Source organism: Ictalurus punctatus, chromosome 26 (genome assembly GCF_001660625.3).
Source record: "Ictalurus punctatus breed USDA103 chromosome 26, Coco_2.0, whole genome shotgun sequence".
Lineage (NCBI taxonomy): Eukaryota > Metazoa > Chordata > Actinopteri > Siluriformes > Ictaluridae > Ictalurus > Ictalurus punctatus.
In genome coordinates, this window is record NC_030441.2 from 1,782,558 (window position 1) to 1,807,720 (window position 25,163).

General features: G+C 39.8%; 2 protein-coding genes across 2 annotated transcripts in view; both read left to right on the forward strand.

Moving 5' to 3' along the window:
• LOC108262153 (interferon-induced protein 44) overlaps nt 1-11,568 on the forward strand; it is a 46,633-nt gene extending 35,065 nt beyond the window's left edge. Inside the window, exons 2-5 of the mRNA XM_053676233.1 lie at nt 9,446-9,595; nt 9,791-9,962; nt 10,823-10,923; nt 11,106-11,568. Of these exons, the coding sequence (XP_053532208.1) occupies nt 9,509-9,595; nt 9,791-9,962; nt 10,823-10,923; nt 11,106-11,246 (501 nt within the window). The 5' untranslated portion in view covers nt 9,446-9,508 and the 3' untranslated portion in view covers nt 11,247-11,568. The remainder of the gene's footprint in view (nt 1-9,445; nt 9,596-9,790; nt 9,963-10,822; nt 10,924-11,105) is intronic.
• A 9,540-nt stretch (nt 11,569-21,108) lies between these two features.
• LOC108261362 (interferon-induced protein 44-like) lies at nt 21,109-23,248 on the forward strand. Its single transcript, XM_047153782.2, has 5 exons — nt 21,109-21,119; nt 21,359-21,557; nt 21,912-22,061; nt 22,263-22,434; nt 23,023-23,248. Exons 1-5 carry the CDS (start codon nt 21,109-21,111, stop codon nt 23,133-23,135), a joined length of 645 nt encoding a protein of 214 aa, XP_047009738.2. The 3' UTR covers nt 23,136-23,248.
• Nucleotides 23,249-25,163: the final 1,915 nt, after the last annotated feature.

Genomic DNA, 25,163 nt, shown 5'->3' on the forward strand with positions numbered 1-25,163 from the left:
GGAGGTGGTGCTCCACCCGTCTGCTGCCCGGCAGAGGCTGCCTCGCACAAGAGCCCAGGACCCCCGTTGGAGGGGGGTTCTGTTACACCTTGCCGGCAGAGAGCACCACGGTGTGGCTTCTAAGTGGTCACATGACTTTGTTTTGGTTCGTTCACTTCCCGGTTGAGTATTGGGTTATGTTTGAGTGTAAAAAAGAGTGGGCCAGAATTTCTCCAAAATGATGTAAGAGACTGATAAACTCCTACAAAAAATGTTTACCTCAAGCTAAACGTGCTTCTACATGTTACTGAATAATAGGGGGTATTTTCACCCCACCTGGTTGTTGAAGGTTTGCTGCTTTTGTTGAGAAAATGTCTACATACTGAAATCTGTTTATTTTTCTTCTTCTTTTTTTTTTTTGTCACCTGAAGGTACAGGTTTATAGAAAGTTTAGAGAAGTTAGTGAGGAGTGTCACAGCACGGTCCGATCAGAACTCAAATTCCCAAGATGCAATGCTCACTTCTCAGGCATGCATGCACTCACCATCCCCGGAGTTCTGATCAGACACACCTGGCACCAATCACACACACACACTAGTACTTAGGAAGACATCCACCCGGGATCTGCGCGAAGTATACGCTCAGTAACTTTGTTTGCTGCGTTACCAAGCTCTTCTAGTTCATTGTTTCTTATAATCTTCGACCCTCGCTTCTAGTCTCGACTACGCTATCTGGATATCCCCATTTGGATTGTTCGCCCGATCACTTGACCCTTGCTGACCCTACGACTACGCTTCCGGAACTTCCCGACTCTACTCTGTTCACTCGCCTCCCGCGCCTGCTTCCGTACCATCTCAAGGTTCATGACAGAATACTTCGCCTATTAATGGAGGCAGCGGGAGATCGCTGGCCGCACTCCATCGAGGGACATGGCCGGATGCTTAGCGAACATGACCAACGGCTCGCCTACCTGACTGAGCAGGTAGCTCGTTTAAATCTAGCTGCGCAGCCTGCTACGGTGCCGACCCCACGCTTCTCTCCCACTCCAGCGCCGGAGAAGTATGATGGAGATCCCACACGCTGCCGGGGCTTTTTACTCCAGTGCTCCCTGTTTTTTTCCACGTACCCAGACATGACAGAGAATCAGAAGATCATCCATTTCATGGAACTTTTAACCGGGAAAGCTCTCCTCTGGGCCACCGTGGAATGGGAACAGGAGGGGAACAGCATCAGCACGTATGAGCAGCTGACGTCACGCTTCCGCACGGTATTCGATCACTCTCCAGATGGCCGGGAGACTGGGGAGGACTTATTGTCCATGGCGCAGGGATCACGGAGTGTGGCGGATTACGCCCTTTCGCACGGTCGACATCCTAACGGAGTCATTTTCGACATCCTAACGGAGCTGGCGTGCCGCGATGACCTTTTGACCCTCGACTCACTCATCAGCGTAGCTATCCGCCTGGATCGTCTACTACATAGCCGCCGCCCCGGAGGAGGTGAGGCGGAAGCACTGACACCTGAGCACTCTAGTGAACCCATGCAGCTGGGACAGACTCGGGTGAGCACGCAGGAACGAGAACGACGGCGCCATGAACACCGTTGTTTCTACTGTGGTGAGAGGGGCCACTTCGTGCCGCAATGCCCTCTCAAACAGGGCTCTACCCGAGGGGAAGCCAGAACTGCCAGACCACTTCAGTCAGGGGTGAGTTCCGAACCCATTACCCAGCACTGTATTCAGTCTGCCTTCGTATTGCCCATTATCGTGGGTTACTCAAGGGTTTCTTGTGTTTTAGAAGCACTGATCGACTCGGGAGCGGCGGGGAATTTCATTAGCCAAGAGACCGTACACCAATATAATATCCCCGTTCGTCCTCTCTGCACCCCCTGCCGTGTCCAAGCCATTGATGGGGCGCCCATAGGAGATGGCATAATCACCCACTGCACCGAACCTGTTAACCTCCGAACCAGCGCCCTTCATCAGGAGACGATCACGTTCCATGTCATAGTAACGGCTCAACACCCCGTGGTATTCGGTCTCCCTTGGCTCGAACATCACAATCCCCAAATTTCGTGGGACCAAAGGGAGATCACACGCTGGTCAGCTCACTGCATGTCTCACTGCCTTCAAGTCCCGGTGATCTCCGTAGCATCCACCTCCATTGAAAGTCCAGATAAGGCAGCTAACGTTCCGATCCCCAGTGTCCACGACCTCATGGAGGTATTCAGTAGGAAGAAAGCGAGCGGACTATCTCCCCACCGTGATTACGACTGCGCTATTGATTTGCTCCCAGGCACTACACCACCACGAGGGAGGGTCTACCCGCTAACGATCACTGAGCAAAAGGCCATGGAAGAGTACATTCAGGAGGCGTTGCACCAAGAGTATATACGACCATCCACTTCTCCAGCATCCGCGGGATTTTTCTTCGTGGAGAAGAAGGGAGGAGGTTTACGATCATGCATCGACTACCGAGTACTAAACCAATGTTGCATCAAGTACCGCTACCCACTCCCTCTTGTACCAGCCGCTCTGGAACAATTACGCACGGCCACCATTTTCACGAAACTGGACTTGCGCAGTGCATACAACCTGGTCCGGATCCGCGAGGGAGATGAATGGAAGACTGGATTCAGCACAACCTCAGGCCACTACGAGTACCAGGTCATGCCGTATGGGCTTTCGAATGCCCCCTCGGTCTTCCAATGTTTAATTAACGATGTGTTACGTGACATGCTGGGACGCCATGTGATCGCCTACATCGACGACATACTGATATACTCTGACTCCCGGGAAGACCATGTTCACCGCATTCGCCAAGTGCTACAGCGACTGCTCCGTCACCAGCTATATGTGAAAGCCGAGAAGTGTGAATTCCATAAAACCACCATCACGTTTCTGGGCTACGTCAACAGCTCCGAGGGAATCTCCATGGACCAAGAAAAGGTCCAGGCGCTAGTAAGCTGGCCCACACCCACGACCATCAAGGAACTACAGAGGTTTCTGGGATTTGCAAACTTCTACAGGAGATTTATCAGGAATTTCAGTGCCGTCACCAACCCCCTCACATCCCTGCTAAAGGGGAGACCCAAGCGTCTGGCATGGAATCCAACTGCCCAATCTGCCTTCGACAAGCTCAAGAAGGCCTTCACCACTGCATCCCCTTAATCAAACATCCAGACCCATCCGGACCGTTTATAGTGGAGGTGGACGCATCAGAAACCGGGGTAGGAGCCATTCTGTCCCAACGATTTGGAGAAAAACCAAAACTTCACCCGGTGGCCTTCTTCTCGCGAAAGCTTTCCCCAGCCGAGAGAAACTACGATGTGGGGAATCGGGAACTCTTTGCAGTTAAGTTAGCGCTGGAAGAGACACTGGTTAGAGGGGGCTACTCATCCAATTGTCATCTTCACGGACCATAAGAACCTGGAGTACCTTCGCACGGCAAAGCGACTCACACCCCGCCAGGCCCGATGGGCCCTATTTTTCACTAGATTTCAATTCACGTTATCCTACCGACCCGGGTCCAAGAACACAAAGGCGGATGCCCTGTCTCGTCTTGATCAGACAGAACAGGTCAACGAGCAGGAGGAATACATCATTCATCCCTCATGTGTTATCAGTGCGCTAGAGTGGGAGCTGGACGTGGAACTAGAGCAGATTCCCCAGTCCCAAGTTCCTGTAAAGTGTCCTCCCGACAAACTCTTTGTACCTGAAGAGTACCGCCAAGAGCTCATCATCTGGGCACACACGGTACTCTGTACGGGGCATCATGGGACACAACGCACACACCATCTCCTGGAAGAGAAATACTGGTGGCCCAATATGATAAGAGACATACACAAGGTGGTGAAGTCCTGTTCATCGTGCGCACAGAGTAAAGTACCTCGGACTCTCCCCGCCGGGAGGCTCAAGCCTTTACCTATCCCCAAACGCCCATGGTCACACATATCTGTAGATTTCGTAACAGACCTGCCTAGATCCCAAGGAGATACCACTATTCTAGTCGCAGTGGACTGGTTCTCCAAGTCCGTACGCTTCATTCCCTTACCCGCTCTCCCCACTGCATTCAGGACAGCTGAAGTGCTATTCCAGAATGTGTTCAGGTATTACGGCATTCCGGAGGAGATTGTCAGTGACAGGGGCCCGCAGTTCACCTCCAGAGTGTGGTCCAGTTTCATGACCAAGATGGGAGTAACAGTGAATCTCACCTCCGGGTATCACCCACAAGCCAATGGGCAAGCCGAACGAGTCAATCAGGAACTGGGACGATTCCTCCGCACCTTTTGTGCCAACAACCCAGAGGACTGGAGCAAGTTCTTGCCATGGGCTGAGTACGCCCAGAACTCACTACGCCATTCGGCCACCAATCTCACCCCCTTCCAGTGCATGCTCGGTTACCAACCCCCTCTGTTCCCATGGAACGCAACCCCCACTGCAGCTCCGGCCGTTGACCACTGGTTCAAACGTAGTGAGCGGGTCTGGGCTGACACCCATCGACGCCTGAAGGAGACGACAGAGACGTATAAACACAAGGCAGATCGCCGCTGCAAAGAACACCCTAACTACCAACCAGGCGACCGGGTATGGTTGTCCACAAGAGACTTGCAAAGAATAGTTTTTCATAAAAAAGACGTAAAGATAAATCTAATGTAAATATAAGATCTCAGGTTTTAAGGTAAAAATCAAAGTGAAGGGGAAAACTTAATGAAATTTACTTCATTATGAGCATATGTGACCAAGCAAAATAAAAACATGCAGGAGTCGCCCAATGTCTCCTCGTTGGTTTGTATAATCAAGAATATAATATTGAGCAATAATCCTTGGTAGCTGTAAGAAAATCATTCTCTCTGCATGACAGGTATACCCCAAGTGCTGATCTTGACACATATTGATGAGTGCTGTCCACTGGTTAAGAAAAACTTGAGAAAAGTCTACTTCAGCAAGAAAATTAAGGACAAGGTTGGTCATATAATACTTCCTGCTTTATTATGTAAGTGGGTTTTTAAAATGTTGAATCCCCTTGGGCGGTAACTGTTTCATCCAAAACGTTGTAAGAGCATCATTACCCAGTTTTCAAGTTGTACCTGTATGCAAAGTACAGAGACCTCAAGGCTTGATTTAAATGATAACATGTAATCCTTTTCCCTTCCTCTTATTCTGCTTTTTCCCCCTCATCTGGCAGGTATCCCTCAAAAGGTTGTCCTGACAGATGTTGATTCAGCGTGCTCATTAGTTAGCAATGATATAAGGACCATCTACAAAAGCAGGCGTGTTAAGGAAAGGCAAGTCCAAAGAAAAGATATTTTTGCACATGTGCACAACAGCTGGTCAGTGTGGGAAACATCTCTGAAGCATATACATACACCTGACAACATTAATCAACAACAATAGCATTAAAAAATGTTTATGTATGTATATTACAATCTTGTAGAGATATTTCCAAAATATCCCCACAAGCTGCAGATTAAGCTGACTCAAACTTAATCGAACTATTCACCACAACCGACAAATACTGTATCTAGCAATTTTATCTTTTAATATTATAAGTGTAAAAATTCATCGTTTAATTTAATCTAGTAAATATACAATTTTTTTTTTTTTGCTAGTCAGAATCCAAATTAAGGACATTATGTGAGAGCCTTTTCAATCTGGTTCCTCTCGATTGTTTCTTGCTGATGTCGTCTCAGGAGGTTTTACCTTGCCACACTCGCCTCTGGAATTGCTCGCTAAGGGATCGATTTAAACTTGAATTTAAATGTAAAGTTCAAAGCCAGATCTCTGTAAAGTTGCTTTGTAACAACGCCCATGACTCTTCGGGTAATTTTCAAGATTGTGCATTGCTGAATTTGAAGGAGATGGACTCTTTAATCAGCAATGTGCGAGGAATAGAGTACCTCAGGAAAATAATAAAATAAGTGTGTATATATGTGTGTGTGAGAGAGAGGGAGGGAGGGAGGGAGGGAAGGAGGGAGAGACTGGTTACCAAGTGAAAGCACAGAATGATTCCCTACTTTGTGTAACGGTTATACTGAGCTCAGACTTGGTAAGTACCATTTGACCACTTTTGCTCTAGCAGGTAGAATAATCTCTTTGATCTTTGATTAAGAAGACATGTTTTAGGTTAGACTGGGTATCAGCCTTGTGATCCATTACTCCATGCTGGATTTATTAAAATTGTGTTGATTTACTTTAGCCTGTGAGGAAGATCAGCTTCAGAGGAAGAAAATCGAACAAAATGGGTGGAAAGAATTCAACACCGACGCCTCCAGAAGGTCAGATCACTTTGCTGGAACCATTCAACAGCTGTTATACAGGATGTTCTAAAAGTCTCCATAATTAACACTTTTAAGCAAAGTGTAACTTTACCTGCAAAACATCCTCTACATGATCGATATTTCTTGTAAACACACACAGAGTCGTCTCTCCCGCTCGTGATGAGCTTGTCCTAACACATCTGGAGTTGTTTATGTAATCGCATTTCCATATCCAGTCGCAACCTTCCCGATCCAGGCACGATAAGTGTATTCTTCTTTTGTCAGGTGATTTTAAAGTCTAGAAAACAATCTAAGATATTTTGCTAAAAAATTTTCATTTCCCCTATGTATGGAGATGTTTCAGACACCCTGGTTTACTGAATATTTGTGTGTAGTCTTGCCAAAACATAACTTCGGGGTGACGCATGTAATCCTATTCGCTGAGAATGGAACGAGACGTTGCATTTAGCATAACATTATGGGAATGCCTTGTGGACGCGCTTAATTGCCATGTCACCTGATCATGGCAGGCCTATAAGTCGAGGTATGATTTTACACAATCTTCAGATACCGGTCACATGCACAAGGCGTTCCCATACTGTTATGCTAAATGCAACGTCTCGTTCCCTTTGAAAGGGAACACTAGGGGTTGCATAGCGATACCTCTGTAAATCTGTATCGCTATCAGTTTAGCACTGCAGAAATTCCAGATGTGGACGAATCCTACCACTAGATCACCTAAAAAACTCAATCACTTGAGAAGATCTTCAGGACTGCAGGGAAAGAAGGGATTTTTAATTTACAAATGATAGCAATGAAAGTAAATGATAACTCCTTAACCCGTACAGTTCTTCACTAGAGTTCATACATGGTCTTAACCAGACCAAGACCCTGTGGATCTTTCTGTTAATCTTTCTAGCTGATATGACAGAGTAAGCGTGTTGCTTCCAAATTAGTGAGCTATTGACATGTTATAGTTGACAAGTTTTGTTTGGCTCTGCCTGTAATATTTCCTAATGAATTTTGTTGGTTTGATTTCCCAAACTAAAAACATATAAATAGGCTACAAGTCTAGCTAGAAGTATAAACCACTGCGACCTTGACCAGGTCATTAATAACGAGTTGATGAACATGATCTTTCTCTGTTCCGTGAACTTCATACTTGATGTTTTTGGGAGATGGGAGGAAACCCATTGAGACACAGGGAGAACGTTTGAAGTTCTGAATGATCTTTTTATTTACAGACTTTGATAAACCATTCAGAACGTGGACTGGAAGTAAGTAACTTATTTATTTGAGTGTTTTGTTTAGTTTAAATCGGGCTTTATATTTAATGAATCTACACAAAAGAGGCTGATATTATGGAGGTAAAGTGGAGGGAAAATCTGTATAGTTACAGAAAAAAAATTGTGATTGCATACAGTACATCATCCTTCTTGGTGTAAACCCCTAAATTAGTTAAGGTCAGAAGTTACATAATTGGTTTAATGGAGTTGACCTGTGTGCAATTTAAATGTCATGTGATCTCAATATAAATATGTTCCTGGAAGGCCCAGAGCTTATTATAGAACAAACCATAATGAAGACAAATATATATATATATATATATCAATACTAAAGTTCTGGAAAAGTATCGCAATCTTCATCCCATGGAGCAACATTAAATCTACTGTTAAAAGTGTAAAGGATATGGCACCATCATGACACGTCCCCCCAAGATCAGTGACCAGATAAAGAGGGGATTAGTCAAAGAAGAAACGAAGGCACAATACTCAAGAAAGACCCAAGGCTAAGTTGGGTGAACTGGACACTACACAAAGCTGGGTTTTTATGGATGTGTAGTGATAAGAAAGCCATTATTGAAAAAAACAATATGAAGTGTAGGAGGCAATGTGGAAAAATTATCTCCGGCCTGAGGAGACCAAAACTAAACATTTTGTCCTGGTGAAAAGTGCTATGTGTGGTAGAAATCCACCTCTGCTCATCACCTATGATCCTGTAACTGGTTCACCGGTTGTCCTTCCTTGGACCACTTTTGGGTAGGTACTAACCACTGCATACTGGGAACACCCCACAAGACCTGCCGTTTTGGAGACGCTCTGACCCAGTCGTCTGGCCGTCACAATATGTCCCTTGTAAAAGTCACTCAGATCCTTACGCTTGCCCATTTTTCCTGCTTCCAACGCGTCAACTTCAAGAACTGACTTGCTGAAAAATATATCCCGCCCCTCAACAGGTGCCATACAAGATAATCAATGTTCACTTCACCTGTCCATGGATTTAACATTATGTCCGATCTGTGTATAAAATTGCTGTGATTTGTTTAACACTTATATATATTAGTTCATAGTGTTAATGTCTTCATTATTAATTAAAAGGAAATGGTAGAAAATCTAAAAATAATGAGCATGATGGTCTACAAACATTTCACTGGTTGTTGATATCATTTCGTCTTTTAATTAACCCAAATATGCTGAAACAATTCAATGTGGCCCTCAGAAAGTTGCGGTCTTGCCTGTATTTCAGTTTAAACGGTCAACTTATTTGTCCTAAACAGCGCAAAGGAACTCTTGAAATCTCAGTTAAGTGGATTTCAGTTTAACCATCCAGGAATCAGCCAATTCAGAATCCTGCTTCATGGACCCGTTGGGGCTGGGAAATCCTGCTTTATAAACTCCACGAAGAGCGTATTCAAAGGAAGAATTGTAGTAAAGGCAGAGGAAGAGACATCTGCTGGAAAGAGCTGCACAAAAACAGTAAGAGCTGTTACACTGGTGTGCACGTGATATTATTATTCTCATTACATTTCTGTAAGAATGAGGAAAATACAATAACAAATAAATCAGTCTCAAATATTTGGGCCATGTCCCAAATGTCATACCACCATAATACATCAACACTATTTAGCTAGACTACTGTACTGAGTGCATAGTACAGAGTGTCCAAAAAATCAGGAACTTAATTATTTACAGATGAGCTACGCATTTTCTTAACCACTGCGTCACATTTTTATAGATTTTGCTCATATTTACCTCAACATGACCTTCTGATCGGTTCCTGACTTTTCAGACACCAGTTTCTTATCAAAAAAAAAAATCCATTTTAATCCATTTTGTTAACAAAATTCTAAAAAGAAAGATTAGACCCTTAGTTGGATCTCAGAGTACAGAAGTCAGTCTTTCATTACACTTTTCTTTTCTCTTCACAGTACAAAACTTACAAAATCACTGATGCAAATTCTGTGACTTTGCCATTTGTCCTCAATGATGTTATGGGTCTGGAGGAACATGAAGAAGATGGAATTCAGCCTGAAGATATCATTAAAGCACTGCAAGGCCATGTAAAGGAAGGCTATAAGGTAGAAAAAAGAACAAATATGTTTGAATTCCAGTTAATCTTTAATCTGCGCTTTACAGACCAGAAAACACACAACACATACAATATATATCGTCCACAATCTACAGACGTCAAGAAAATGATGCAGTATTTTAAAGCGTTGTCGCTAGTTTGATGATTCAGTATATCCTTTCATTTTTCTTTTCTTTGTCCTCAGTTTAATCCTGCTTCTCCACTGATTGACTCGGACCCAGACTTCATAACGGAACCCAGGCCAGATGACAAAGTTCACTGTTTGGTGAGTGTAGTGCCTGCAGCTAGCATCTCCCAAATGGCAGAAGATGTTATTCAGAAGATGAAAACTGTCAGGAAGAAAGCCGTCAGTTTGGGTGAGTTAGTAAATTATGTAATATAATACAGAATAATCTTACAATTATTACATTATTATGTTGCTTGTTTTCTATTTATTGACCTGCGTTTAACTTTTAGTATATATTCATTCATTTGTATTAAAAGGGTTCTATGAAAACATGTGTTTTACACAGACTTTCTCCATGAAGTGTTTATTAAGATTAATATGTAATTTTCTCCTTCAATAGCACACTGACAATGACTTTTTATGCCTCCAGCACTAGGTGATGTTTTTAAACTGTCTGCCCATGTGTTTTGTTGAGACTTGTCATCATCATCATATCTCGTGAATGTGTGGTTGGATGTTTGTAGGATTACAACCGTGACCAACAGATAAACTGAATAGATGTTGGAATTCATCCAAACAGGGTCCAGATCACAGCAAGGTCAAATGTCTAAAATAGTTCCCTACTGTTTGACGTGTATTTTATGGCTGTTTGAGGCATACAGTGTAGTGTAGTAGCATGAAATAGTAGAGTAGATGGCATCGGAGACGTCTGTGTCCACACCATTGGCGTTGAGTTCTTATAGTTTCCCTACAGTTTAAAAAAAAAATGATTTTAAACCCACAAGTTTATTAACATGCACAAAATAACAGAAAATTCCTTCATTTCCATGAACTGTATTTTCATTTACGCCATTTGGCAGACACTCTTATCCAGCTCGACTGACATTTATTGCATTCATACATCTGAGCAGTTGAGGGTTAAGGGGCCCAACAGTGGTAGCTTGGCAGTGCTGGGGCTTGAACTCCTGACCATCTGATCAGTAACCCAGAGCCTTTAACCACTGAGCCACCACCACCCTTTATTTATTTTTTTGCTTATCTGTATGCCAGGCATCCCTCATGTGGTTCTGATGACGAAGATAGATTGTCTTGGTCCACTGGTTAAGAAGGATCTAAGCCAAGTTTACAAAAGCAGGAAAATCAAAGAAAAGGTTTGTTGAACTGTCGATATCCATCTTACACAGATGTTGTCCTCTTATGTGCCTAATTTTTCTAATAATTAATGCAAATTTGTTTCTGTTTCCTGATTTCTTGTGCAAATTACAATGAATTAAAAAAAAACTATTATTATTAAGTATTTTTCCATGACTATTTGCATTTTCTTCATGTATAGATGGAGGTATGCAGCCAAAGACTTGGTCCACCAATAAAATGCATCTTCCCAGTGAGCAACTATTATGAGGAGAGTGAAATAAATGAGAAAAAAGACGTGCTTATTCTATATGGCATTAAAGGCAATTGCAGGATTTGTTAAAGATTATTTCGAAGATGGTAACATCTGAGTTATCTGCTAAAGCACTCCCTCTTCCTTTTCCATTTGATATAGGATATCTGCTATGCTGCAGTTCACTTGTTCATCATTTTATCCATGTAAAAATTCCACAGTAGAGAAAAGCAATGTGTCTGATCAAGGTAATGCCTCCTATTATGTCCTGTTACATGTTACATGTGACACCTTGTCCAGTTTAGCAGTATCTTATTATGTAATTTTGATATTTTGTCTTTATTCTTCAGTGAATGGGAATTATTGCATTAATAAACATACAACCATAACAGCTGTGTGTCTGTGTGTCTCTCTGTCTGTGTGTGTGTGTGTGTGTCTGTGTGTCTGTGTGTCTCTGTGTGTGCGTGTGTGTGCGTGTGTGTGCGTGTGTGTGTGTGCGTGTGCGTGCGTGTGCGTGCGTGTGCGTGCGTGTGCGTGCGTGTGCGTGCGTGTGCGTGCGTGTGCGTGCGTGTGTGTGCGTGTGTGTGTGTGTGTGTGTTTGCAGTATGTTTGCAGTATTATACCACCACCACCAATATGTAGTCATTAAAATCTATTGTAAAAGTCATTGTAGTTTAAAAATGATAGTACAGGTGCCATTACTGTAAACAGACAATATAGTCAGAATGTTCTAAATTCCATAATTATATGGAATGAACTTCCAACCTCAATACGGACCGCAGGATCCATCACTATCTTCAAAAAGGGCTAAAGACCCACCTCTTCCATGAACTAACCCCTAACTTGATGGATGCACATATATTTGGTACCTGATGCCTCCAAGTCCTTCAGCAGTTCATTTGTTGTCTTAGGGTTTGGTTCAATTTTGGACCAAAGTTTGCTCATCCCTGGGATGTGTGCCTCTTTCCTGAATGCATACAGTTGTTTGGACAGATGTTCATTGTACCTGTAGTTTTGCTCCTAACGACGAACCAGACTTATGGAGGTTCACGATCGTTTTTTCTTAGCGGAATTGCTTATATTTTGACCCACTGGAATTGTGAAATAGTGAATTAGAGCTTCTAATCGATTGATTTAAAATGAACTCTGTTGTGAACATATTGTAGAACCTAACTGGCTTGAAATAAATTAGGTAACATAAAATGTATAAAATTGAGATTTGCATCTTAGAACTAGTATACAGCCATTCTCAGTGACCTTGATGAACCATTCTCAATGAACCTTTTGCAGCACAAATCAAATTTGTAATATTAGATAGAACTGAATCAAACTAAATAGTGTCTATTTTAAATAAATTTTCTGTATATTTGTGTGAAATATGATATAAAAATGCTATATTTATATATTTTACAACTAAACTATACCTGAGGTTTTGCAGTTCTCTGCATTCATACAAGAGCATTACTAAGCCACTGTGCAAACAGCAGACTTGTGGTCCTGGAAATCCCCTGACTTCAAGTAAAGAGAAAGTGAAAGGATGCTGATAACGGTTAAAAATAACACTCAGATTCAATCTACAGTAACATTGTGCTTTGTTCTGGTAGAATAAGGTGATGTTGAGGCATGTATAAAGTGTTTAATTCTACACTATATGTGTAGAGATTGTGCTGTCATAGGAGTAACTTTGTTATGTGCTGGTGGACACAAGGAAACAAATACGTTTTGACAAATGCTTTTATTTTATTTTTTTTTCCCTTCATAGAAACCTTCATAGTGACATAATGGGTAGATGAGATCTGGCTGGAAATGATAAAGGAACGGGTCAAGGTCGCATGGAGATCTGGGCAGTGATAGGGACGTAGGGAGCTAGGGAGGAAGATGGGGAGCTAGTGAGCGGTTTAAGACACAGCGTGGATTCTTTATTTTAGTTTCAGTTTCGATTTGCAGTCAACGCTATTTGTAGTCAGTGGGCGGGGCCAGCGACATCTGCTGGAAAGAGCTGCACAAAAACAATAAGAGCTGCTACAGTGGTGTGCACATGATATTATTCTCATTACATTTCTGTAATTATGAGAATACGACAACAAATAAATCAACCATCCAACCAAAAAGACGACACTCATTTTATATATATATATAAGGCTGATGAAAAATTAGCAAATGATTAACCCACTAACCCCGTAAGGCCGAAAACCCGACTTGCCAGTCTTTGACCTATTCCGGTAAGGACGATATAGCAGCTTGGTCATCTATGCCAAATACCCGTAAGGCCAATATAGCGGCTTTACAGTGTAAACGTTATCCCCGTAAGGCCGGTGTACCAGCATTACTCTGCTGTGATACCTTACTTATTTAATTATTATTTGTGGACCCGGAAGGTTGATGACGTCATTATGCTGAAGATTACGCTGGATAAGCGTGAATGTAGTTGATAAACTTATGGTGTAATAGTAGAAGTTAACTAAAAATGCTCGTATGGTACTTCTAAATGAGTATAAGGATTTTAGTGAGCATTTTTCGTAATTTCTCTAGTTAAGAATTGTGCTCCAAGTGGAGTAAAAACACTGAACTGATTCAATTTCAATGTAATATAATAATAAATAAAATAAAAAATAAAAATAAAAACATTATTATAAGTTGTTTCAAGGCCTACAAATGTTAAAATTAAAGTGTTGATTTTGGGGCCAATTTTGGCCCGGGAGCTCAGGGTTGGCATGCTGTTTCTATGGGGAATATAGGGTTGTGGGACATAATACAGCGGGAACTAAGAGGGTTAATAATGAATTTCTGTACACATCGAACCAAAAATATGACATTTTTCCACATTATTTAACAGGATTTTAAGCGTTGTGTACTTAATTACCATGATTCTGAACACAAGTTTTTAAGTTGACAATCATTTTAAAATGACGTTGCTCCAGTTAGATTTTCTGCAGTAGAATACAGCCTTTTAAACCAGGAGAAATGACTAACTTGAAGTATAACAATAGTAACTAAAATCCAGTGTAGTTTACAATACAAATCTCATACCTAACATCTTTGCAGGTTTTATAGACATTAAAGCAATGAACAAAATGAGCAATATAGACAATAAAGAAACACTCTGTGTCTACTACTTTTATCTCTCTCATAGAACTATCCACAGTCCAAAGGCTGCTAATTCTGCTCAAAGAGCAAACTGTCTACAATGGAGCTAGAAGGCTATATGCACAACAAAATCACCAATGTTGATTAAACACCCACAGTGTTGAATTCACACCCTACAGTGTTTATATGAGTCCATTGGACTCAAACACTCTGGGTGTCAATTCAACACTAGGGATTTTATTAAATTTGCCAAACGTATCATGTATCACTGATATGATGGAATGAGTCAATGGGGCATGCCACTTGATGATAAGTGACCAGTATGAGGGAGTGGGAGAGCGATGACAAAATTTAACACACCTGCTCCCCATTCACACCTGAGACCTTGTAACACTAACAAGTCACATGACACCGGGGAGGGAAAATGGCTAACTGGGCCCAAATTGGACATTTTTACTTAGGGGTGTATTCACTTTTGGCGCCAGCGGTTTAGACATTAATGTCTGTGTGTTGAGTTATTTTGAGGGGACGGCAAATTTACACTGTTACACAAGCTGTACACTCACTATTTTACATTGTAGCAACGTGTCATTTCTTCAGTGTCGTCACATGAAAAGATATCATCAAATATTTACACAAATGTGAGGGGTGTACTCACTTTTGTGAGATCTCTGTTGTTATATATCTTAGTTTTGAAGCTGTGATCTAAGAAACATCAATATCGCTGCCGTCGCAGAGGCGAAGTTCCTGGAACTTCTTATAAGAAATTGCTCCATGTAATACTTCTCTCAATGTAATACACACATTTCTTATATCATTGACTCCCTTCCATACAGACAGCAATGTACAATGACTTTATATAATTCTAATTCTAAATCATTCACTCCCTTCCATAGAGAGCAATACACGATGACTTCATAAAATTCTAATTCTAATTCTAAATTCTTGAAGATTCCTACCGGTCAGTGGTAAGGCTTCATTGGTCTTTCACTCTGCACTAAAGGGCAAATTGCCTGTGTGTTAACACTTACTTCAGGGTGAAACTTTTCCACGAACGTCCTCCGGTTTGCTTGTTGTCCAGAAAAGCTTAAAGACTCATGCAGCCCAGCCAGGAGACGCCAAATTGTCGTGAACATTAGACAACACTCGCAGACTCGTCCTCTGAAGGTAAAAAGGTTTATTACAGAAAGATGGTTAATACAGGATAGAATAAAGCAGGAGAGAATAATGAGAGCGCTCTGAAGCGCTTGTACTAAAGCACTACTATAGATATGAAACGCAGAGCATGACATAAATCTGTGTACCGATAAGAAGCAGTTTGAGGCAGCTCAAACAGGCTTTGTTTTAGGATCTTGGACAGACGAACCTTGAACAGAAGAACACATATTAGGATTACAGTTCTTCCTAAATGGAGAAGGGTACCAAGTATGCATTGCTAAAATAAGAGTAATGTAATATTCTGTCTTTATGGAATATATTCGATTATGTTATGTTACTTTAGTTACAGTTAAAATAAGACAAAGATTTCACTCCCTTTCAGAGTTAATACACCGTAAATGTAAGAGTCTGACCAGGATGTCTCACATGTCAGTCCTCAGTCCTTCAGTCCAGCAGATCAGCTGTTTATAAATCAGATTTGAAAATCAGCAGAATTAGCAAGTTAGCCAAGTTCTTTGGTGTGTGGTTTGAAATCGTGCCTTGCTTTTCGTGCTGTCGCCATTAATTACAGATTTAAGTGCATTTTAATAACCTTTTGCAGCACAAAACATAACATCTACAAATATGTAATATTGTATTAGAGCTGTCTGAATGAAACAACAGATTGTTTACTTTTGAGGCCGTTGTCATTATTTGCATGATTATTAATTTCTGTATTATATAAATAAACTGTACCTGAGGTGTTAAAACTCTACATTAATATAAGACATTAATATAAGACCACTACTACAAAACTGCACAACAGCAGCTGATGTAAACACACAGGGCGTGCACCCGGAAATCACCTGACTTCCTGTAAAGAGTAAGATTATGTTTAAGGGTGTAAAGAAAACATTGATAACTTTTTAAATCATTTATTTATTTATTTATTTATTTATAAATTTTTTGCTGGAACATTAAAAACCTTTTCTTACATGACAAAATCTACTTTTCTCATCAGCATTGTTCATCTGGATTCAGTGAACTGAATAAAATGGGAGGGTCTGAGTCTACACCTCAACGACCTCAAACACCTCCACCGGCTCCAGGCGAGTCTTAGTCATAATATTTATCGGATAATGATCAATATGTCAACCTTAATATTACATACTGATACTGTTTTGTATTTACTCCTGATTTAGCCTAGCTATTAATGAATTTATTTTCCCAATTATGGGAGTTAATCTAGGAGTGAGAATGTGTAACGCACGAGTACGTGATGTGACTCGACTAAAATCATGGAGCACAGCATAAAATAAACATTATTTGGAACAAGTTTAACACTGATTATTTTTAATTTCTGGGATGAAAAACTATCCATTTATAACAACAACAACAACAACAACAACAACAACAAATGTAAAAACAGGAGTAAACTTGTTGCAGTGTCTCTGTTGTAAAAATCCTTGTATTGTATGGTGCCTTGCTTTTCGTGCTGTCGCCATTAATTACAGATTTAAGTGCATTTTAATAACCTTTTGCAGCACAAAACAGAACATCTAAAAATATGTAATATTGTATTAGAGATGTCTGAATGAAACAACAGATTGTTTACTTTGAGGCCGTTGTCATTATTTGCATGATTATTAATTTCTTTATTATATAAATAAACTGTACCTGAGGTGTTAAAACGCTACATTAATATAAGACATTAATATAAGACCACTACTACAAAACTGCACAACAGCAGCTGATGTAAACTCACAGGGCGTGCACCCGGAAATGACCTGACTTCCTGTAAAGAGTAAGATCATGTTTAAGGGTGTAAAAAATAACGGTGAAAAACAAATGATGTGAACAACTTTCAGTTTCAGTTTACAGTAAATCATGCTCTTTCAAGAAAGTGGTGTGTGTGTTTTGCTGACCAGAATTCTTACAAATGTGTTTGTTAACGAATTAAAGGGAGTCGTGTGTCTCAGTGTTAAAATAATGGTTAAGACGTCGTAGTTAAAACACAGAAGAAACTCTGCAACTATCTGTTACAATGTCTGCTCCGAGAAATCCTAATACCCTTAGAAGATTGCTGTGTATTCACCAACAAGAGGACCTGTTGAAATGAGAGAGGACCTGACTTTTGCTCCAAAATTTTTTTTTAAAAACCAAGATGTTAGATTGATAATTTATTAATGAAGGTAATGTAAAGATGTTGCTGTTTAACCCTGAACAGGGCGTCAACAGCTCCACAGATCGTGTCTTAAGTCCGAGGGTTTAGTTAGGAGGCAGAAAAACATTTAAAGACGGTGTTTTAAAAGAGTCGTGCATTTTGTTTAAACTATAAACAAGATTTCAGAAAATGGTTCGCCAACGAGGATACTTACACAGAACTATCGCTAAATACATAAGCTTTCGTCTATGCTTCGACATCCCGTGTCCCAGCAGTACATTTATGACCTCTGGTGACCATGTGGGTGTGCGGGGTGGGTGTGAGAGAGAGAGACACAGGTGTTCTTTCGGGGGTTTTGCTGACCAGAATTCTTACAAATGTGTTTGTTAACGAATTAAAGGGAGTCGTGTGTCTCAGTGTTAAAATAATGGTTAAGACGTTGTAGTTAAAACACAGAAGAAACTCTGCAACTATCTGCTACAATGTCTGCTCCGAGAAATCCTAATACCCTTAGAAGATTGCTGTGTATTCACAAACAAGAGGACCTGTTGAAATGAGAGAGGACCTGACTTTTGCTCCAACAACAAAAAAAAAACCAAGAGGTTAGTTTGACAATTTATTAATGAAGGTAATGTAAAGACGTTGTTGTTTAACCCTGAGCAGGGCGTCAACAGCTCCAAAGATCGTGTCTTAAGTCCAAGGGTTTAGTTAGGAGGTAGAAAAACATTTAAAGATGGTGTTTTAAAAGAAACAAGTGTTTCATCCTTAATGGTAAAAAAGAAAAGTGTTTGTACTCCAATATGAAATAAAACGGCGGAGACACACTGAGTACATATCTATTCCACAGTCTATAAGGATCCCCAAACTTCATGTAGTGTGGAAAAATATATACACCCTCCGTGACTACGTTACTTAAGGTTTAAACATTTTAATTTTGTGATGGCAGCAAGATAAAACGGTTGTGCATTTGGTATCTGGTGATTTTAGAATTAGGCCCCAAATGTCAAATATGTTTTGTGTATGGTTTCGTCAGACAAAGATCACGATGGTACGGAAAGAGTATACAAGAGTAATTGGGCTGATCTAATGCTTAGGACTTGTACAGTACTTCAGCTCGGGAACGTCCCACCATGGCGTTCAGAGAGGCGTTATCTATGGTACACGTATATATAATATAGATCAGATAGATCACCAGTCTGTCTTTACCCACTCCTGATCTGGGGGTGGGTGGGATGGGGATAACAGTTCAGGCATATTTCCAACAGAACAGAATATTAGACATTTAGTGTAAACTAGTGGAAAAAAATAAAATAAAATCTCTGAAATATTTCAGTGAAAATAGTGGTCCATATTTAATGCATTATATTAGAAATGATAGTACAGTCTTTGTTGATCAGTTACCAACTCATACACTATAATAATTTGTTTAGGAGCATCTGAATCTGGCAAATAACTTTTATTGCATTTAGGCATACAATAAAAGTTAATAAAAAATTAGGACGAAATGACTTGTGCACTACTGCTGCGGATATTAAGTCAAACCATTTTGTTCAAACTTCAGCACGACCCTTAGAGAAGCAGAAACCTATGGCACCTTATGAATACCATGTGAAGGAGTACGTTGACTCGCCCCTTACAGTTACAAAGACATGTCCTTGTGCAGGCTCACCTTCGCACCAGCATTGATCCCCTCTTATCCCATTTCAACGTATAAGAAAAGGCAAAATGTAATATAAGATGTATTAGAATATATTTATAAAATATAACACATTATGAGGAAGAAACATAAAATATTATTTAACAAGGTCTGCCGTTCAGCCCTCTTAACTGTAAGAGCATCATCAGTATTGTACGGCAGTTGGGACAGTAGTTAGCTTTCAGATGTCAGATATAAAACAACTTTTTCAGTGCCAAACTACTGGTATTATATTCGGATCCTTCTTTTTCATCATGAAGGACCGGCATTTATTTAATAGACAGATGGTACAGCCATATACTTGGTCAGAGGATTTAGGAATTTCTTTGAGAAAGGTTAATTGTTTTTGTTCTTTTATCATGGCTTCAGTTTGTATACTTACTTTGGTTAGTGACTTAAACTGTTTTATTAGGTACTGACATTTCATTAACAGGGAACGATGGTAGGTGAAGATTAAGTTGGTATGCGTGTACAAAATAAAACTGTCTATATGTATATTTGTCTGCTATGTATCTGTTTAAACACTGCTGTAATGGCTATATAAAGAGAGAGAGATACCCATTTACTAATTCATAGAACCCCTTTCCAATTTTTCAAGTTCGTTATACATTTTTCTTTTCAAGCATCGTGTTCAGACATTGCAAATCATCAGTCTGAAGGTTAAGGGTTACTTAGATTTTTGCTTCTTCAGCATAAAAAAAAAAGTAAACATTAATCTTATTATTAAACTCAGAACAATATAACTGTCTGGTTGTGATCATAATAAAAGGCAACGTGAAAGGTGACTTAATTCCCAATGAGATTTCTCTATGTTCTATATGACCTTTCTACAGTATATGCCATTAAGTCCTAGTGTCCAGCCATCATTACAGCACGGGAGAGGAAATCTTGTTCATCAGATGTGCGATGTACGTCTAGACAATCTGATAACAAACTACACACACAACATTTATGTTGAGAAAATTCAGATTGATCTTTGTTCCCAAATAACATTGGATCAGATCCATAGTTTGCAGCATCTGTCCCACGCGTATTTAATCTGTATTACGAGTACTGAACAAGTTAGAGGAGGAGAAAATGTAGATTTACTGTTCATTGGAACTTTATTGTTTATTTAGATCTAGACCTATTTAGATAGCATTCACACACACTCGCACTAAACTGAAATAAAAACACCCTTAATAACTGCACCCTGTATCTTGTGGGTCTGTGCTCTGCCCTTCCCCCGAGCTAACTCCCTTGTATGTATGTATGTATGTATGTATTCCTTTTCTTACTTTGCAAAATCTACTTTTCTCATCAGCATTGTTCATCTGGATTCATTAAACTGAATAAAATGGGTGGGTCTGCATCTACACCTCAACGACCTCAAACACCTCCACCGGCTCCAGGTGAGTCTTAGTCTTATAATATTTATCAGATGATGATCAATATGTTAACCTTAATATTACATACTGATATTATTTATTATTATTTATTATTTGTGACTCGACTAAAATCATGGAGCACAGCATAAAATGAACATTATTTGGAACAGGTTTAACACTGATGCGTTTCTCCTGCTTTCTAGATAGATTAGAATTTCTGGGATGAAAAACTATCCATTTATAACAACAACAAATGTAAAAACAGGAGTAAACTTGTTGCAGTGTCTCTGTTGTAAAAATCCTTGTATAAAGACAAAAGTGTATGTGTCTAGCAATCAGGTCCATTTTTTTTTAAAACATGGAAATATATTGAACACACCGCATGTTCATTGACTTGGAAACTTACATGTTAACTGTATTTCACATATAAATGCAAAACTGTAACCAGGGTAACATTATTTTTTTGTTTGTTTTTAAGAATTTGATGAGCCATGGAGGATAATGCATTGGGGGTGAGTTGTATTAAGTTCCATAAAGAAATGTTCATATTTCAGCCTCAAATCCTGTTAGATTTTGACAAAACTGTCCATTTCTGCTCACTTACTGTATCAGTGTGACATATTCTGATTTTCTTTTATTATTGACGATTATTGACTTCTTCTTAATTAAAGTTCTTCTTCAGTCACTAACTGCCAGGAAGTTAAGTGGCAGGATGGTACGATCCTTCTGTGACGTTTTGTGTTTTTGATAGGTGCAAATGGTTCTTGGAGGAAAAACTGAGGAACTTTAAGCTCTGCAGTTCTGATGTAAAGTTTGTCAGGATTCTGGTTGTTGGTGAAGTTGGAGCAGGAAAGTCCAGCTTCATTAATGCAGTAAATAACGCTTTCCAAGAGCAGATCACCAGTGGGGCTCTTGTTGATGGAAGATCTGGAACCAGTTTCACAAAAATTGTAAGTACAACTTCAACATATTCACTGGTCTGATTTCTTAATGCAGACAAATAAACTAGTTTGATTTAAACTAAGGTCATTTTCACACTTCCAGACAAAAGTTTTCAAGCTCAGGACTGGTTCAGAGATACAATCCCTGGTCCTCTTGAAAAAGTCGGTCTATGGCTCGCTTCAGTCGAACATTGGAGTGGTCCAATGACATGCCTTTAAAATGTTTTTTTAAACACCCTAAAAGCCTTAGTGTGTGGACCTCAGCTCTTAACGAGGCACAGCACTGTACAGTTCAATATTGTGTTTAATATGGAATTTGATCCTGAGTCAGAATCATATACAATCTGTGTCTTTTTCTTACAGTACAAAACCCATCATATCAAGGGGAAGGACGGCTCCCGTTTACCTTTTGTGTTCAGTGACGTCATGGGACTTGACTCTGCCGATGAACAAGGCGCACATGTAAAGGACATCATCTCAGCCTTAAAGGGGTTTCTTGAGGAAGGATATAAAGTGAGTAGAACATTTTACTCTCACAATATGACACAAAACAGTTATTTTTAGCATTGTTACGGTATATAATGTTAATATATATGACGTTAGAATACTGTTCATGTAGTCAGTCTTTATAGTACAGCTGTAGTTCTGTAGTAACCTACACTGATTTTTGCACAGTAAAACATCTGTAATATTTATTCTTTCACCAATTTGCAGTTTAATCCTGTTACTCCCGCGTCTGAGAATGACTACAACTACAGAACAAATCCCAAAGTTTCTGATCAAACCTTCTGCCTGCTCAACATTATACCTGCAAACAGAGTGTCACTCATGAACCAAAAGCTTATTCAAAAGATGAAAGCGATCCGTGAGGTGGCTTCAGAGTATAGTAAGTCCTGTTATTATAGTTTAGAATCATCTCAAAATGTTTTTTTATAGTGGCACAATTATTCCCCAATAACATACCACTGTGTGTGATTTGGTCCGAAGGTGTTGATTGTTTTTCTATAACAGCAGCCCTGACTGTAGTTCTGACTGCAAAACAAATCACAAGTTTAGATTAATCCGTTCCTTCTAATAGTTTCTATAGTAACAACTCACACAGGGACTTTTATTTGTTCTATGGAAGGAGTCTCCAGTTTCAACACTTTGTAACAGTCAGAGGTAAAGCTGCAACAGAGTTTTCTGATCTTCAGGACAGAGGAGATTATGATTAGTGGTTTCTCAGGAACACGACAAGCTGTGGTTTTTATCTTAACATCAGGGGAGAAAATAAAGAGAGAGACTCGTAAGAGAAACTGTTAATAATTAATTAAAGTTAAAACTTATTTAATAAAAATTGTAATCAGTGATAAATGACTGTGATAAGAATTAAACACTGCAGGACGTGCTGTTATAGGAAAATCATCTTCATATCATATTAGAATTCCTGTTTTAGTCTTATTGTAGATAATAAACTGTTCATCCTAATGTACAGATTTGCCTCAAGTTATCATCATGACAAAAGTGGATGAAGCCTGTCCACTGGTTAAAGATGACCTAAGAATGGTCTACACCAGCAAGAAGATCAAAGAAAAGGTAATTGTGTAATTAAATGGTGTATATTAGGATTGTAACTGATTACAATATTGGGATTGAACAGATATGTTCTCAATGAATGTAAATACTGATATGAATAGAAGGCAGTTCTATTTATTGGGCTCTTTTTTTAATCAAATAGAGCTCAATATCATCATAGTAGAATATTTACTTTCACACAGCACAAAGTAAAAGTAAATCTTCCTGGAAGTCATAAAGGCATTAAAATGAAATGGATCCCAGATTGATCTCACAGCAGCACTGTTTCTCCGCTTCGCAGTAGGTTCTGATAACGAGTCTAGTGAACTTCTGGAAAGTAACAAACCCCAAAAACTGAAGTAAATCTAATTATTAAATACTATTAGATGTTGCTGTCAACTTCAAACAGCAAAAAGCTTGTCAGTGCATATGTTTAAGGAGTTAAATAAAGTTCCGTTCTGCAACTTGTGATTTGTTATAATTGTGGTAGATTTTTACAATTTATTGGTTAAATAAATTGTTTGATTCATTGTTTTTTCTATATACTTTCAGATGCAGGAGTGTAGTAATCTGCTGGGTATTCCACCGAGCAACATCTTCCCTGTGAAGAACTACCACGAGGAGGTGGATACGAACGATGACATGGATGTTCTGATCCTCAAGGCGCTCGATCAGATCGTGAATCTCGCCAACGATGCTCTGGAAGACCAAAACCCTAGTGAGAAATCTGAGTGAAGGCTTTTTTTGTTCTTTTCCACCCGTACACCAGTGCAGAGTATTTAGGACAGTGAAAAAACATGAAATTGTGTCTAAAGTACATTATTAAAGTAAAGCTAATTTCTTCTACTGTAATCATAACTGGTTTGTGTTTCTGTCGCTGTCACGTTCCTACTGCACTCTGGACTTTTTATATTCCATTAAATTAATAAATATAATGATGTTTGGTCCTACTTGTTTTTTAAGATTTATACCATTACACTAAACATGTTTTGACAGATACAAATAACACAAACACGAGTAATGTACAATACTGTTTCATAGTTCATACATAAATATGCAGGACTAGAACACCCAAAGAACAAATCCTCTTTCATTAACTACCAAGGAACACTGACTAACTACTCTCTCAGTAATTAGGGCTAGGCCTCGGGAAATAAATTTAAGAAAGAACACCTCCAAAGAGGGGGAAACAAAGGGTTACGCCACACTGGACTTGAACCTGAGGCTGGAGGATGGAGAGACCTACATGCAGCGCAGTGAACTACCAACCCTGCACAAACAGACCATGGAGTGGGCCTAGCCAAACGCTCACGAGGAGTAAACTGGAAAATAAAACGTCAGAGAGGACCGACTTACAAAGGAAATAAGTAAACAAGTTTTTTTTTTAAAGCAAGGAACTGGAGAAAACCAGAGGAACCCCAAGAGACAAGGTCCAAGAGGTTTGGACTGACACAGCGAGAAAGCTTCAGAGAGACGGGAAACCTGAGAGATAAACTCGAGTGTGTTTACAAAATTACCGGCTTATCCTCAATACAGCACTAAACAAGGAGAACTCAAGACTAAACATTTGATTAACATGTAAGAGGCCCTTCAAGCCCTTCAGGATAGTCACAGGTGGAGCTGGTTGCTAGTCATCACTGAGGGGACAAAGAAAAATTGGTTGTTTTTTTTTACATGTCACCAGCACAAATACTACAAATATACTTTTATTTAATCAAACAATGTATTTACAATTGAAACATCTGCTATGAGATTTTCCACTGGCAACAATCCAGTACCTGCAATTTAATGTTAATATTATTTACCCCACAGTGGTACTGAATGCTCGATTGGTCAGAAGGTATTAATGAATCTTTTATAACAGGAACTCTGACAGTAGTTCCAGACACAAGATAAACCACCGGTTTATATTAATGAGAGTCATTCTAATTCTTCACTATTTCTAGAGTAACAACTTACAGAATAGCAAAATACAGAGACTTTTGTGGTGGACTCTTCACATTCAGTAATGTCAGGGATTTCCCCCGAGCTGGAGAGCTCAGCGCACATAAGTGACTCGTT

Excerpts from the sequence above, each read along its gene's own strand:
- LOC108261362 (XM_047153782.2), top strand. Across the intron at positions 21,558-21,911 it reads GAACCAGTTTCACAAAAATT|TACAAAACCCATCATATCAA; the intron begins GTAAGTACAACT and ends TTTTTCTTACAG. Across the intron at positions 22,062-22,262 it reads TTCTTGAGGAAGGATATAAA|TTTAATCCTGTTACTCCCGC; the intron begins GTGAGTAGAACA and ends ACCAATTTGCAG.